The sequence below is a fragment of the Talpa europaea genome (assembly GCF_964194135.1).
Source record: "Talpa europaea genome assembly, chromosome: 9".
In the NCBI taxonomy this organism is placed as follows: domain Eukaryota; kingdom Metazoa; phylum Chordata; class Mammalia; order Eulipotyphla; family Talpidae; genus Talpa; species Talpa europaea.
Genome location: NC_140076.1, coordinates 117087937 through 117102793, shown reverse-complemented (window position 1 = coordinate 117102793; position 14857 = coordinate 117087937). Strand labels below are relative to the sequence as shown.

General features: G+C 44.4%; 1 protein-coding gene across 1 annotated transcript; it reads right to left on the bottom strand.

Moving 5' to 3' along the window:
* Positions 1-9242: 9242 nt before the first annotated feature.
* LOC311176865 (olfactory receptor 2T27-like) lies at positions 9243-10169 on the bottom strand (the record flags this gene model as incomplete). The annotated part of the gene is made up of 1 exon (XM_084242505.1): positions 9243-10169. One exon carries the CDS (start codon positions 10167-10169, stop codon positions 9243-9245), a length of 927 nt encoding a protein of 308 aa, XP_084098631.1.
* Positions 10170-14857: the final 4688 nt, after the last annotated feature.

Sequence of the window (14857 nt, the reverse complement as noted above, 5' to 3'; positions counted from 1 at the left end):
GGGGCAGCTCACGTGGCTTGGAGTGGGAGACTGAGCGCCCTCCCCAGTTGGGACACTGGGCGCCCTCTCCTGCACCTGAGCGCCACCTTGATGGCTTCCTTGGCAAAGGCCTATTTGGATCCTTTGCTGTTTTCACACCATAAAATTTCATCACGAAAATGCTGACATGTGCACCGTAGCTTGTGTCGGCTGCAGGTTCAACTTTAAAGATGTCTCTAAAAACCTCTCTAGTGGGTGAAGCTTAGTGTTTCTAACGATGCCTTCAATACAACCTCACGCTCGTTCACATTATGACAAATCGTAGAAAACCTAAACTGCTGATAACTTTATAAACCTGACAGACACACTCTGACACCATCACTGGCATGAATTCTACAAGTTTCTTCAGCGAGACTCGTCGGTGTAACTGCCCGTCCTAAAAGTTGTCTTTCATCGCTCCCCACGGCTGCTCCGCCTCCTTCTCCCTAGCGGGGTCTCACTCTTGGACTGTCGTAGACGGAAAAATACGAACATCGTTCAGGGCAAACAGGGAAATGCAGGATCGTGTTTCTTCGGAGAGAATTGAAATCGATGCCCACTTTGTGACTTAAACCCAAGCACTAGGAACTGTCAATCCTGCGCCCATTTCTGGGACTGAAGAGGCACCGCCCGTGCTCTGTGGCATATTGAACGCGTCGCCTTGCTCTGGAAGCACCAACTGTGGAGGCTCCGAAACAGGCCGCTTGTCTCTCACTGTAAACTGCGAGTATTCACCTGAGACACTACCGGCTACGCGCCTCGGGGGCCGCCCCTCTTCGGAGGTGCTTCCCCGCCACGCACACGCGGGACCCGCCCCCGCCGCCTGCCCCCGCCCGACCTGCACCTCGGCGCACAGGGTTGGTGTCTCCAGCTCCTGGGCCTCCTCCAGTCCCGAGCGTGGCCAGGCGGTGCCCCAGAGACCTCCCCTCCCGGAGGGGCGTCTGCGCACCCCCCGCACACCCCTGGGCCGACTGGGGCCTCGAGTGGGTCTCGCCCCTGGGCTGCTGGGTCGGGTTCCGGCCCTTCCTTCTCTGCCCCCGGGAGCGGGAGGACCCAGCTCCGTCCTCCTCCACTCTGTCCTTCCCCCGGGCCTCCGGCCCGTCCATGTCACCAGCGGCCTCGTCCCTCCTCGCGGGCAGCGCCTCCCGTCGCGGGCGGCCACACCCCGCGGTCCCTCCGGCTGTGCCCGGCTCGGCCGCGCTGACCGCCCCCCGGGAGGGCGCCGGGACGCGACCCTCCGAGCAGGTGCCTGGTCTCTCCCGGCGCCCGCCTCGCGGCACCGCGGCCACGCGGGGCCCGGGGTCCTGGGTGCGCCCCTCTGCGCAGCGCTGCGCCAGGCGCGAAGGGTGGCCGGGACGCCGCCAGGGAGCGAACCTTGGCCCTAAGGAGGCGTCCAGCTCCTCACCAGAGCGCGGTGCTGCCTGCGGGGGGTGTCTGGCCTGTCTCACACTGGGGTGGCCCCTTCCCTCCTCGCGCCAAGCATCCTCACCACAAGTGCACCTTGCGTCTCGCCAGAGCCGCCTCTGCGCCCGCCAAGGGGTGAGAAGGTTTCTGTCGCTCCTCTCCGGGAAGGGGTCAGTCCCCTGCGTGATCTGAGCTGTGGCCCGAGCCTGCCCCACAAAAAACCCACCGGAGGGTGGCCACGACCCTTGACGCAGTTTGCCACGGCTTCGTGGAGGGTTTATCACATCTGTCTCCCCAGGGAAGGCCCAGAGTCCTCCTTGGGACGTCCTTGTCCGCTTCTGGTCTCCGAGTAATGTGGGCCTCACAGAACGGGTCTGGGGGCGCTCGCTCCTCCTCAGTTTTCAAAATGTGTGAGAAACATGTTCAGTGACCTCACAACTGAGAGCCCAGAAATACACCCACAGGGGAAGGAAAACTAACTGGTGACCAGAGAGTCAAAAGCAAACAAGGGAGCGAAGAAGTCTCTTCAAAATGGTTCTGGGAAGGGTCTCTCAGGTGGCGCAGCGGTTGAGCGCTGGGCTGTGAAGAGGCCGCGGCCTCTGCAGAGCCTGTTCGATCCCCTGCCGCCAGGCAAGGGTCCCACATGGTGCGCAGACCTCTCCTGTCTTGCCCGCTGCTCCCCTCAGCAGTGCATTTTGTTAGTCTGCCTGTTCTGCTCCCCGCTCTGGCTCTGGTGAAATTTCTCACCCTCCCGAGCTTCTGACTGTGCCCAGTGCTTGTATAAATAAATAAATAAATCTTAAATAAAAATGGCTCTGGGAAGAGGCACAGCCACACGCAAAATCACGACACGGCCCAGACAGCTACCTAACACACAGACACGAATTCAAAATGGACTAAAGATTGCTGGAAGACGAAAAACCAAAAACCGCCTCGATGATGTGCTCTTTGTCACAGGCCTTAGAGATGTGTTTCGGGCTCAAATCCAAATGGCAGGGCATCAAAAGCCAAAATTAAAAAGGGATCACATCTACTAAAGTGCTTCCGGACAGAAGAAAGGAAACTATGGATAAAATGAAAGGCCCCCTACCAAGTGGGAAAAAGGATTTCCACACCACATCTGACAGGGGGCTCACATCCCGCTCTATGAAGAGCTCCCGCAACCACACGAAGAGAAGACAAGTCAATCAAGACAAGAAAGGAGATAAGAGCCTCTCAGGGGAGACGCGCAGGCAGACCACAGGCACAGACAGCAGTGCTGGAATATTCAGCTGTCAGGTGAAGGCTAATCACACATGGAAGTATTACCTCGAGGAAGACACTTTGTCATGAGCTGAGGCTACACTACATAGTTGTGATTGCTCGATTTCATTAGGATTTATCTCTTACTCATTTATAAAGTACTAATTATAAAGTAATATTAACACAGCCATGCATGTGTACAAGAAAAGACAGTCTGTGTAGCTTTGCTGCCATCTGCGTGTCAGGCACCCCCTGGTGCTCCTGGGGTGTACAACAGTGGATAAGGAGGTGCAGATTCAAACAGACGAGAAACACGTGTTGGCAAGATGTGAAGAGAAGGGCCCTGCCCAGCACTGAGACTGGGAATGCAGAGACTACAAAGCCTATGGAGGTCCCTCAACACTCAGGAAACCCATGATGTACCAGCCTTTCCACCTTCGGGTGTTTATCCAGCAGAGAGAAAGCACCCATTCATAAAGCCAGGAGGACACCCATCCCCACACACACAGGGGCACACAGGGTAGGCGCATGGGACAGTCCAGAAGGGCCGGAACCACCACCCACCCACCCACCCGGCGTCCCGACAAGGGAGCCGCCAAAGAGCCCAAAAATGCCAAAACCAAGGGCAAGAGCAACATACACCCAGCAACAGGGGCCTGTGGGCTACAGCCGATCAAGGGAAGTGTCCATGAGAGCACGGGCCACCGTGGTTCTCACCTGTGGCACGATTCCAAGAGACCTCAGGCTCTGAGAACCATCACCACAGGGTTTCTCTTACAAACAGGGGAACAAAGAGCTCGCTGTGTCCACAGTACCTCCTTCTTCCGAAGACAGCACCTTCCAGAAGTACAGGCAGAGTTTCAGGTACATGGAAACAGAGCTGGACCACACTGGTCAACAGGGATGGTCACCAGGGCCAGAACCGCCACCAACCCGCCCAGCGCCCCGACAAGGGAGCCGCCAAAGAGCCCAAAAATGCAAAACCAAGGGCAAGAGCAACACACACCCAGCAACAGGGGCCTGTGGGCTACAGCCGATCAACAGGAGGATGGGCAGCACTGGCCAGTAGTGAGGTCACTACTGTCCCAAGGCAGTGTCAGAGACACCCAGTGTCCACAGTTCTCTGTGAGAGATTGGACGACGCCAATGACAAACAGCTCATTGACACACCAGCCCCGCCAGGGCCTCTGGTGCTCCCTTCAGGCCTTGGAGACACAGGCCCAAGGCCCCGTCTCTGCAAAGGTCTTCGGGTTCTCTTCCCTCCTCTGAGGTCCCTACTGGATTCTTCTCTTCTCTCCTCTGCAGCTTCTGGTCCTCCTTTCCTCAGCCTAGAACCATCACACTACAGCCCCCGCCAACCCTGCTTCTCTCCTCTCTCAGGGGGCACCACCCACAAGTCTGATTAAACCATTTTCACTCCGGTGGCTACTGGACCATTTAGCACCAGTCAGCTCACAGCTCACACCTGACTGGCCCACCCCACAAGCCAGGAAATACCCACAAAAGGGCTGTTGCTGGGCCCTGAGGAGCCATGGCCAGGACTGGCTTGTGCTGGAGCAGCAGGAAGAGAGACCAACCTCGCTGCTGCCGCTACCACCATTGAGGTGGCTGGTTCCAGAATCAATGACACCATCACCACACGGGGACTGGCTAAGATTCCAGTGATGCATGAATGGACAGGGGACGGGGTGGGTGAGTGTGTGCGTGTGTGTGCATGTGTGCACATGCGTGTAGGTAGGATGATGGCAATATAGTGGAAAACCTTCAAACATTTTATTAAAAAAGCCGAGTGTCATCATACGTGACAGCACAGGTGAGCCTGGAAAGAAAAATGCCAAGGAAATGGGTAAGCAGGAGAAGACAAATACCCATGAGTTCATTTAAAGGAAATTCACAAAGAAAACAAAAGTAGACAGAGAGAAAAAGGGGGGTGACCAGATGGAAGTGGGGGTTGAAGAGTGTGAAACAGATGAGGTCAAGAGGCTACATCCTAACAGTTAAGTCTGCATGGATGGGATGGTGACTGCACTGCGGTCGTTTCAACTTGTAGTTGAGTGTCTACATGTCACATCCTAAAGTCATGTGATATATTGTGTCAGCTTAGAGTTTAGGTCTGGAAAATAAACATTCCAGACATTAAACAATGTACACCAACACATATAATACATATATTATATATATATATATATATATTATATAATAGAGCAACAGTTTCACTCTAAATTTCCAAGCCAGGTTTGAGAGAAAGCATCATTTGGGGAAATGTCTATAAATCTAGAAAGAATAACTACTTTAGAATATCCATGACTCTGACGATACATCTACACGCTCAGTACAGGCAACTGCTTACAGGCATCACGGTTCATGTTTCTGAACACACGCATTTTGAAAATACAATAAATAAGACAATTACAAAGAAGAAATATATTGTAACTGCCAAAGAGTAATGAAGATTCCAATATATGTCATCATTGACTACAGAAGGTAGACATGATGAATGTTTTTAAATGATATTACATTTTATTCAGTACACAATTACATGATTTTGTGCTCAATTTCTCAACATAATTGTTAGCTCCAGCTCAATGTAAATGAGTATAAATACATCTTCTAGTCACTTTGAAAGCAAATGGCAACGCTATTATGGGTTTACAGTAGACACAGCAAACTCCAGTACTTCACACTCTGAAAACCTTCCTAAAAGCTCTAGTGACGTCCTTGTTCCGCAGGCTGTAGATGAGGGGGTTGAGCATGGGTGTTATGATGGTGTAGATCACAGAGACCACTTCTTCTTGCTCGGGGGAGTGGTAGGACTTTGGGACAATATACTTGGTAATAGCAGCCCCATAGAAGAGCAACACCACAGTCATGTGAGAAGAGTAAGTAGCCAAGGTTCTCCTGAGTCCCTGGCCTGATGCAAGGCCCAGAACAGTGGACAGTATCCTTCCATAGGAGCCCAGAATGGCTGAGATGGGAAGGATGAAAAAAATTACAGCACTGACATAAATGCCCTTTTCATACTGTGAAGTGTCAGCACAGACCACTTTCAGGAGCCCTGGGACCTCACAGAAGAAATGATGGATTTCCCTGGAGGCACAGAAGGGGAGTGTCAGAGTATAGACAAAATGTATCAAGGCGTTCAGCAGAGCACACAGCCAGGTCACAAGCACTAGGAGCACACAGACCCCTTGGGCGCATGAGGATGGGGTAGCGCAAAGGCTGGCATGAAAAATGACACAGCGAAGTGAAACTAGCAAGAGTTAAACAACAACTATGAAAAGAATATTTAATATGCCAGGGCAGGGGTGGGGTTGAGGATGTGAAGCAGGAACTTACAAAAGTACTCCCATCATGCTTACATTAGACTTCTCAGCAGAAACCTACTGGCAAGGGGAAAATGGATGATGTATTCAAACTAATCAATGATTAAAAACTTAGAGCCAGGAATATTATGCCCTGCAATACTCTCTTTCAGATTCATGGGAGAAATAAATACCAATAAGATAAACAAAAGCTGAAGGAATTTGCAAACAACGGATTTCCCCTACAAGCAATGTTTCAGGGAGCACGAATATCTAAATCTATGTGACGAAAATACACAAAAACTAAGTAAGGATACAAACGGCAAGAATCAGAAAACCAAACATAAAATGGCAGTAGCAAATGCTCACATACCAACAATCACACTACACGTAGAGATAGAACATGCCAATCAAAAGTTACAGCACAAAAGTTTGGATCAGGAAAAAAATCTGTTTTCTCCAGTAGATCAATCTGTGCTCCAAAGATAAATATAGATTTAAACAGAACGATTAGAAAACAACCATATAAGAAAAAGGGACCCAAAAGAAGGCAGTGACACTTGTAAAAAGTGATCAAAAGATGGGGTGGACATTATATAATAATCAAAGAATCAATATATAAATAAGGACAACATAAAACACATCTAAATCTATATGGATAGACACCACAGAAGGAGTACTGAAGCATGTAAGTCAGCTGTTAAACTTCAAAACAGAAATTGGTCACAACACAACAGAGGTAGGGGAATTCCACACCCCACTTACAGTAGTGAACAGATAAATCAGACAGAAAAACATCAGCAAGGAAATAATAGCCTAACGTAAGTAACTAGACCAGATGAGCCTATTAGACATTTATAGCATAAAAAAAATCTGAGTATACCTCCTTCAAATGTGCATGAGGAACCTTCTCCAGGACAGAAGACATATCGAATCACAAAATAAATGTCAATGAAGTCATGAAGCTTGAAATCATATCAATTGAAATCATACCTTTGATCACAATAGTATCAAACTGTGTGGAGATTCCTCCACCTGCAAAAGATGGAGCTTCCATATGATCCAGCAATTCCACTCCTAGGTATTTACCCAAAGGACACAGAATCATTAACTCCAAAGGGCACCTGCACCCCTATATTTATAGCAGCACTATTTACAATAACTAAGCTATGGAAACAACCCAAATGCCCAAAAATAGATGACTGGATCAAGAAGATGTGGTATATATACACATATTACTCAGCAATCAAAACAGATAAACACATGCAGTTTGCAGCAACAAGGATGGAGCTGGAAGGGATCATGCCCAGCGAAATAAGCCAGAAAGAAAAAGAAAAATACCATTTGACACTTAGGTTTTGCCATACTGTGGCTATTGTACATAGTGCTGCAATGATCACAGAAGTGTATACAGCCCTTCAAATTAGTGTTTGTGTATTCCTTGTGTATTCCTTACCTGAGAATGCAAGTGTGGTGCACTTATGGTGTATGTGTTTTTAATGACTGGAGCAACCTCCATACTGTTTCCGTAGGGACTCAGTCAGTCTTCATTCCCACCTACAGTGTATGTAAATTAGGACTGCCACTATTGTGTTGAACAGCAGAGGTGACATGGCCATCCTTGTCATGTACCAGGTCTTACAGGAAAAACTTTTAGTGTCACACCATTGAGTATGGTGCTAACTGTGCATTTGAATACATGGCCCTTATTATAGTGAGGTTGTTCTTTCTATCCCCTTTGTACTAAGAGTTTTTATCATAAAAGATGTTGGATCTTCCTAAATGCCTCCCCGTCTATTGAAATGATCATATGTATTTTGTCTTTCCTTTTGTCGATATCTGCTATTCATTAGAGTAATAGCAAGATATTTCCACTTATTGTGTTAATATCTCACTGCATCTTATTTATAAGTTAATCTTTAACATAGCTATGTATGTTCAGGAAAATATGGCTTATATAGGTTTGGTACAATCTGAGCTCCAGGCACCAACAGGGCATACTAGGATGACTCTTCTGCAGAGAAGGGGGAGAGCACTAAAATGAAAAAAAAAAAAAAAAAAGAAAGAAATATCAAGTGCTGACAAAAAAAAATGTGTAGAAAAGATGACACCCCTGCACTGTTGCTGGAAATGTATAGAAACACTAATGGAGTTCCCACTAAAACTAAAGCTACCATATGACCCAGCAACTCCACTTCTGCATATTTATCCAAAGGAAAAGAAAACACTGATTCACCTATGTTCATCACACCAGCACACACAATGGGAACAAACTAAGGGTCCAATGATAGATGGGTGGACAACAGAGGAGGGGTGTGTGTCTGTCTGTGTGTGTATGTGTGTGTGTGTGTGTTTGTATAATGGAAAACCCTCAAACAATTTTTGACAAGATGGAAGGTCGTCATATGTGAAAAGATGGAAGGTCATCCATATGGATGGATGTGTAGGGAATAATGCCAAGGAAAATAAGCCAAACCTAAAAACACAAATACCCTATCAGTTTACTCACATAGAAATCTGAAAGCAAATGAGACACAGAAAAAGAAAGACAGTCACAGGAGGACTGGGTGTGGGCTTGTGGTAAGAAACATGAGGGGTCAGGAGGCAACACCCTAAAAGTTAACTTGCTCTGATGCACTGTAATCACTTCACAAGGATATGAATGTACATCATTAAGCTGTATTCCTGAAATACAAATAATACTTTGTAATTTATTACTTAAACTAGAAATTCAACAACATTAAATATTGTACATTAACCCATATCATGTAGAAATAAATTTTCACTCCGAAGTTCTGTGTCAATTTTTACAGCAAGCATTGTTTTGGGAAATATCTTAAAACTAAGAACAATTAAGTACTTAAATTAAGTACTTTAAAACACACACTATATCACTTACAATGACAGATTTCAAATACATGTAGTCCTTATGCAGACATTTGCTAAAGGGCATCACAGTTCCTCTTTCTAAAGATGTGCATTTTGAAAATACAGTAAATATGATAATCACGGATGAAAAGTATTTTATCTATTAAATTAATTTTCTAATACCTGGAGTTACTGACTGCAATAGTTTACATGATAAATGTAAACAAATAACATGGTATATTTCATCATTAGGTACACAGCTATGTTTTTGTCCTCTATTTTTGAACATATCAATTTTCTAAGTTAAATGTAAATGAATGTATAAATACATTTTCTGTTCTATTCAATTTCAAAGTAAATGGCAACATATTATGGGTTTACATTAGATACAAGAAAACTCCACCTTTGTCACACTCTAAAAACTTTCCTAAACGCTCTAGTGACATCTTTGTTCCGCAGGCTGTAGATGAGGGGGTTGAGCATGGGTGTTACGATGGTGTAGATCACAGAGACCACTTCGTCCTGCTCGGGGGAGTGGTAGGACTTTGGCAGAAGGTACTTGATGGTGGCAGCCCCATAGAAGAGCAACACCACAGTCATGTGAGATGAGCAAGTAGCCAAGGTTTTCCTGAGTCCCTGGCCTGATCCCATGCCCAGAACAGTGGATAGTATGCTTCCATAGGAGCCCAGAATGGCTGAGAAGGGAGGCAGGAGAAAAATCACAGCACTGGCAAAAAGCCCCTTTTCGTACTGGGAAGTGTCAGCACAGACCACTTTTAGGAGCGCTGGGATCTCACAGAAGAAATGATGGATTTCCCTGGAGGCACAGAAGGGGAGTGACATAGTATAGACTGCATGGATCAAGGCATTCAGCAGAGCACACAACCAGGTCACCAGCACCAGGAGCACACAGACCCTGGGGCGCATAAGGATGGGGTAGCGCAGAGGCTGGCAGATGGCCACATAGCGATCATAAGCCATGACCGCCAGCAGCAGGTACTCTGCACCAACAAGGGCATAGAAGAGGAACAGCTGGAAGCTACACCCAACAAAGGAGATGCGGTGGTCCCCAGACAGAAAGTCCACCACAATTTTGGGGACAAATGTGCAGATGTAGAGGATATCCATGAGGGACAGCTGGCTGAGCAGAAAGTACATGGGGGTGTGGAGAAGAGGGTCCGCCCAGATGAGGATGATTATTATGGTGTTGCCCAACAGGGCCACCAGGAGATCCAGCACTGTGAGTGTGAACAGGACCCAAGGCACTCGGGTGCCGTGGAACAGATCCAAGAGGACGAAATCACTGCCTGAGGTCTGGTTGCTCAGCCATGCCATGCTCATGCTCCTACTTGGCAATTTGTGAATTTTTTCCCAAAAACATATTCTTCAATGTCTATAATAAAATTTACCAAATAAAATCATACACTGCTTTCTGATAGCTCAAATCTACTGATTTCCAAACCTATCATCTTGTTCTTTCAGGAAAATAATATATGTGTCTTTCACTAACTGTCTTAGAGACCACACAAGACACTTCCACACACAAAACAGGACCTGTGTGATATTTTTGGATCAGTTGTTTAGTCCTCTGTCTTATCCATTGTATGGAGTATATACAGACAAAGTGGATGAGACTCCAGGGTCAGAATAAAGGCAAACAATTATCTATTACTTCTTTTCCACAATGACTTCAAATTAAATCTAGATATGTCACATGTTGGAAAAATGAAATAATTTTTTTCTCTGAAGATTCATTTTACAAACATGTAATTAAATGGGGCTTTTCCGTGAAGCTGCACAGTTATATTGAGTATTACAGATCTCGTCAAAAAGCAAGTGGCCTGGGGAGGAGAATATGGAAGACTAAAGCATGCAGACCTGGACACAGTGACCCTGGAGAGGAAGGAGGCCCAATGATCAGCAGTTGGCACAAAGACATGCCTGGCGGGAGTAGACTGAGCGTGGGAAATGCGCTTCTGCGCAGGAAGCAAAGTGGACTCACTGCCCTACAGATGGGGGAGCAGCAGCAAAAGGATAGAAGATCCCCAGGGATTTCCGTTCCCCTTTATTTTCTTTCCTTCATGTCTTACTCCAACATGAACTTAAAGCAACTTCTGAAGTGACCAGAGCAGGAGAAAGCACAGTTTCCTGAGCTTATTGTGGGCTTCAATTCTGTGCTGAATGAAAATATTCAGGTTGTAATGCTGACTAACTACTTTTTCTCCTAGAAAGATGTAAAATAAAGAACTTTCATGTATTGTAAGTTATAATGAGAACAAAAAATCTTAACATTAAAAGAACATCATTGTATTAATCAGAGCTGAAAGCAGCTACTACAAGCGGAGTCAGTGCTGTTCAAAAACATCCAAAGCCCCTTGTGAGGTGCCACGTAACTGAATATACAAAACTCTAACACACAGAACAGGAATGACACCTGCTGTCCCTGCCCACATACGCAGCACCCACAGAGAGATGAAATGGAGGTCAGTGAGACCTGGCGTGCAATCATGTGGACTATGTGGGGGAATCTATACATGAACAATCCACAATCCCCATGCTGAATTTGGTAGATTTAATATTATGATACATAAAGTAGCATGCATTTCATTTAAATAAATAAAGGTACGCATGGCATTTTAAAAATTAAATACCTTTTAGAACATCAAATATACCAGACAAAGTGGGGGGTGTTCCAAGGTCCTTCATTACCACACCATATACAAAATTCACCTCTTTCCTCAACCTTTAAATTCCCAGGGAAATGAACAGCATACAGTGAGAATTAAAAGAGAAACGTATAGTCTGCCAACCCACAAAGACATTCATGGAGCCTGAAATTTTCCTTATTTCAAAGAACACAGGGCAGTCACTAGCTTCTCAGCTTCCAGAGAGAGCTAAGGAATGATTCCATTTGATAAATTAATTTTGTGCTGATGTATTAAAATGAACTTTATAAGGAACTTAACATGCCACTTTTTCTAAATACACTTTATTGGCTTCCAAAATCACCAATAAATTATTTCTAAAAGAGGTTCCTGACAGTTCATGCAATGTTTGTATTTTGATGTTTACTTAAATTATGCTCCACATTAAAAAAGGAACATATACATGTAGATATAGATGCATCTATGTACGTGTGCTTGTGTACAGAGTCCCATGAAACACTACCAATGAGAATAATTAACTGATAGTCAACTCAATTACATCCTGACAATGATCTCTTTTAATTCTGGATATGGCTAGCAATGAAACCAACAAGTAGCATGTGTTTGGAGAAAATCACGGGGTAGGCACATATAATCCTATGCAACTACAACATATTCAGTCCCTTGAGTGTTGAAAATGTCTTTCAGGTAAGACTGACTATGAACTTGGAGAGAGACAGCTGGTATTACACATTATGTGTCTTTCTTACATAAAATTGGCCACTCCCTGAAACTTGGAGTTAACAAATTGTGCCATTTGACAATAAAATGAAATAGATTAACGACTCTTCAATCAGAAATTGCCTTCTTATATAATATTTAACAAATAATGGTTTTAATTATACAAAACTGCTTATTTTGAGGACATAAAACGTGAATATTTGTTAGATGTGTAAATAATTTTAATAGATAGGATTTTCGAGATTTCCCATGAAGGATAGGCATTATATATTAATCAGCTTGGAAGGGGAACACACCTCTTCACACATTTCCAGAGAAAAACACTCCTACTTACTCACAAGAACAAAATCAATGCTGCTCATGAAGTATTGTTGATACATTTCAAACTTCTTCCAGGATCAGAATCACAAAGCCTGCCCAAACGAGAGGATAAACACCTTGAAGCCAATGCTTCAAAAGTCCAGGGTCAATGTGTCGTTGCACACTCAGCCATCAGATATACCATGCCCAACTTCACTCGGTCCCTGAGGCAAATGTGTAGCAATTATCGTACAGTCCTTCATGACCCTGAAGTACTGGTTATGGCTACCTCATAACTGTTCAGCCTCTCCCTCAGGGAATACACTTTCCAAAAATGATGTGTGCTCAAAAAATTGAACAAATATCAATTTCAAAACAAAGATACATAAAAGTGTTGCTATTTCAAAACTTAAGCTATAAAAAATTTTACACTTTTTAACTTGTTATTCTGTAAAAATACTTTTATAGATTTTTGGTCATTCACACAAGCTGAGGTGGAAATGCTGCAAGGTGAAGGTGGGCCAACGGAAAGGGAAAAGCCCTGTGACTGCAGTCTTTGCAAGGAAGGTGCGTGGCTGGTGGGGGGAACCTCATTCATTTGGACAGGGGCCAGGAGCCACACCAGGTCCTCAAGATGAAGAGGGATGAAAGGTTCCCTCCTGCCTGTGTGAAATAGCACAGACCATTCTCTTTGAAGCAAAGGCAAACACTTTGGGAGAAACACTCAGGTGAAGCCTTTCACCTGAGCCCTAGCCCAGATGACAGAAGGATGTTTCCCCAACAACAACTCAATACACTGCTCATTCACCTCAGGAACGGCAAAGACTACAACACACTTTTGAAGGTCACTCTTGGAGACACATGGCCTAAGAATGCCTAACATTATACCTAATATTATACGCTCAACTCCACACACATACCACATCACTATATCTATAGAACTCTAGTATTATAACAGTGTATCATATGAAAAATGTGGAAGATACAGAATATATATAAGGAGGAGTTCTTATAGAAACATGCAGACACATGTGTGGGCACTATATGTGTTTGAATGTGGGGGAACCAAGAACTATGGAAACTTTAAACTCAGCTCAACTTCATGCAGATTACACAAAATATCACAATCAAGGCCTTAGCTCAGTCTCTATTACCCACAACATCATCTCTCTCATTTAACAGAATATTACAAAGGTGGCCATAGCATTAGAAGCAGAGCCAGAGAGCATACAGATTTCAACTATCACAGAAGGAATTAAAGCAACTATGAATAATATGCTCATGAATCAAATGGATGAATTATACAATGAAAATGTTATCTTTGCAAGTGAACATGGAAATTGTAAGAAAGAACAAACATGAAGTCCACACTTGAAAAAATGCTTCAATTTAAAAATATCCTAATACAAATAAAAAGCCTTAGATGGAAACACAGTCAACTCATAAACTGAGAAAACAATCAACCAGCTTGAACTTATATCATACAAGATTTCACAAAGAGCAAAAAATAAATAAAAATTGGGAAAATCATAACAACCAAGAAGCATGGCATGACTTCAAATGTATAGCACATGCATCATTGCAATACCACAATGAGAAAGAATAAATGAAAATGAATAAATACTTGGGGAAAAAAAGCCAAGATGTCCTGAAATAAACACCAAAACACAGTCCAGAAAGCTCTGAGGACTTATAGGAGGAAACATAGCAAAACATTGCAACCTAAGAATATAATGTTCAAAAAAACATTGAAAGACAATGAAGATAATGTCTTCAAAGGAACTAAGCAAGTATATAGCCTCAGTACAGTGACAAGGAAAAGACATACAGGTTTCTAATTAAAAACCATGCAGGGTCTTCACTGGAGGCTTAGGAGTTAAGTCTCCAGGCTAACACCACTACAGCCTGAGTTCTATCCCCAGCCAGGGAGCTAACCCACATATGGCACAGCAGATCGCTTTTGTTTTGCCAGCTGCTACCCTTAGCAATGTATTTCAGGAAATCTGCCATCTCTGCTCCCCAATCTCTCGCTAGTGAAACAACTAAATAAACAAACAAACAAACCATGCAGTAAGAAAGCAGAGAGGTGAAATATTTAAAGTGGTAAAATTATTAACTAATCAATTTCTCTAGAACTTTTTATGATTCATTATCAATCATAATTATGGGAAAAGGTAAAACATGCAGACAAACTAGGAGTATGAAACAGATCTGAGTTGTGCCACAAATAGTCTGCATTTACACATGAAGTGCTCTATTATGTTTTTTAATAATAACGTATATAGGGCCTCCCTGGTGGCACAAGGGGCTAAGCATCAGTACTATGAAGCAAACCTC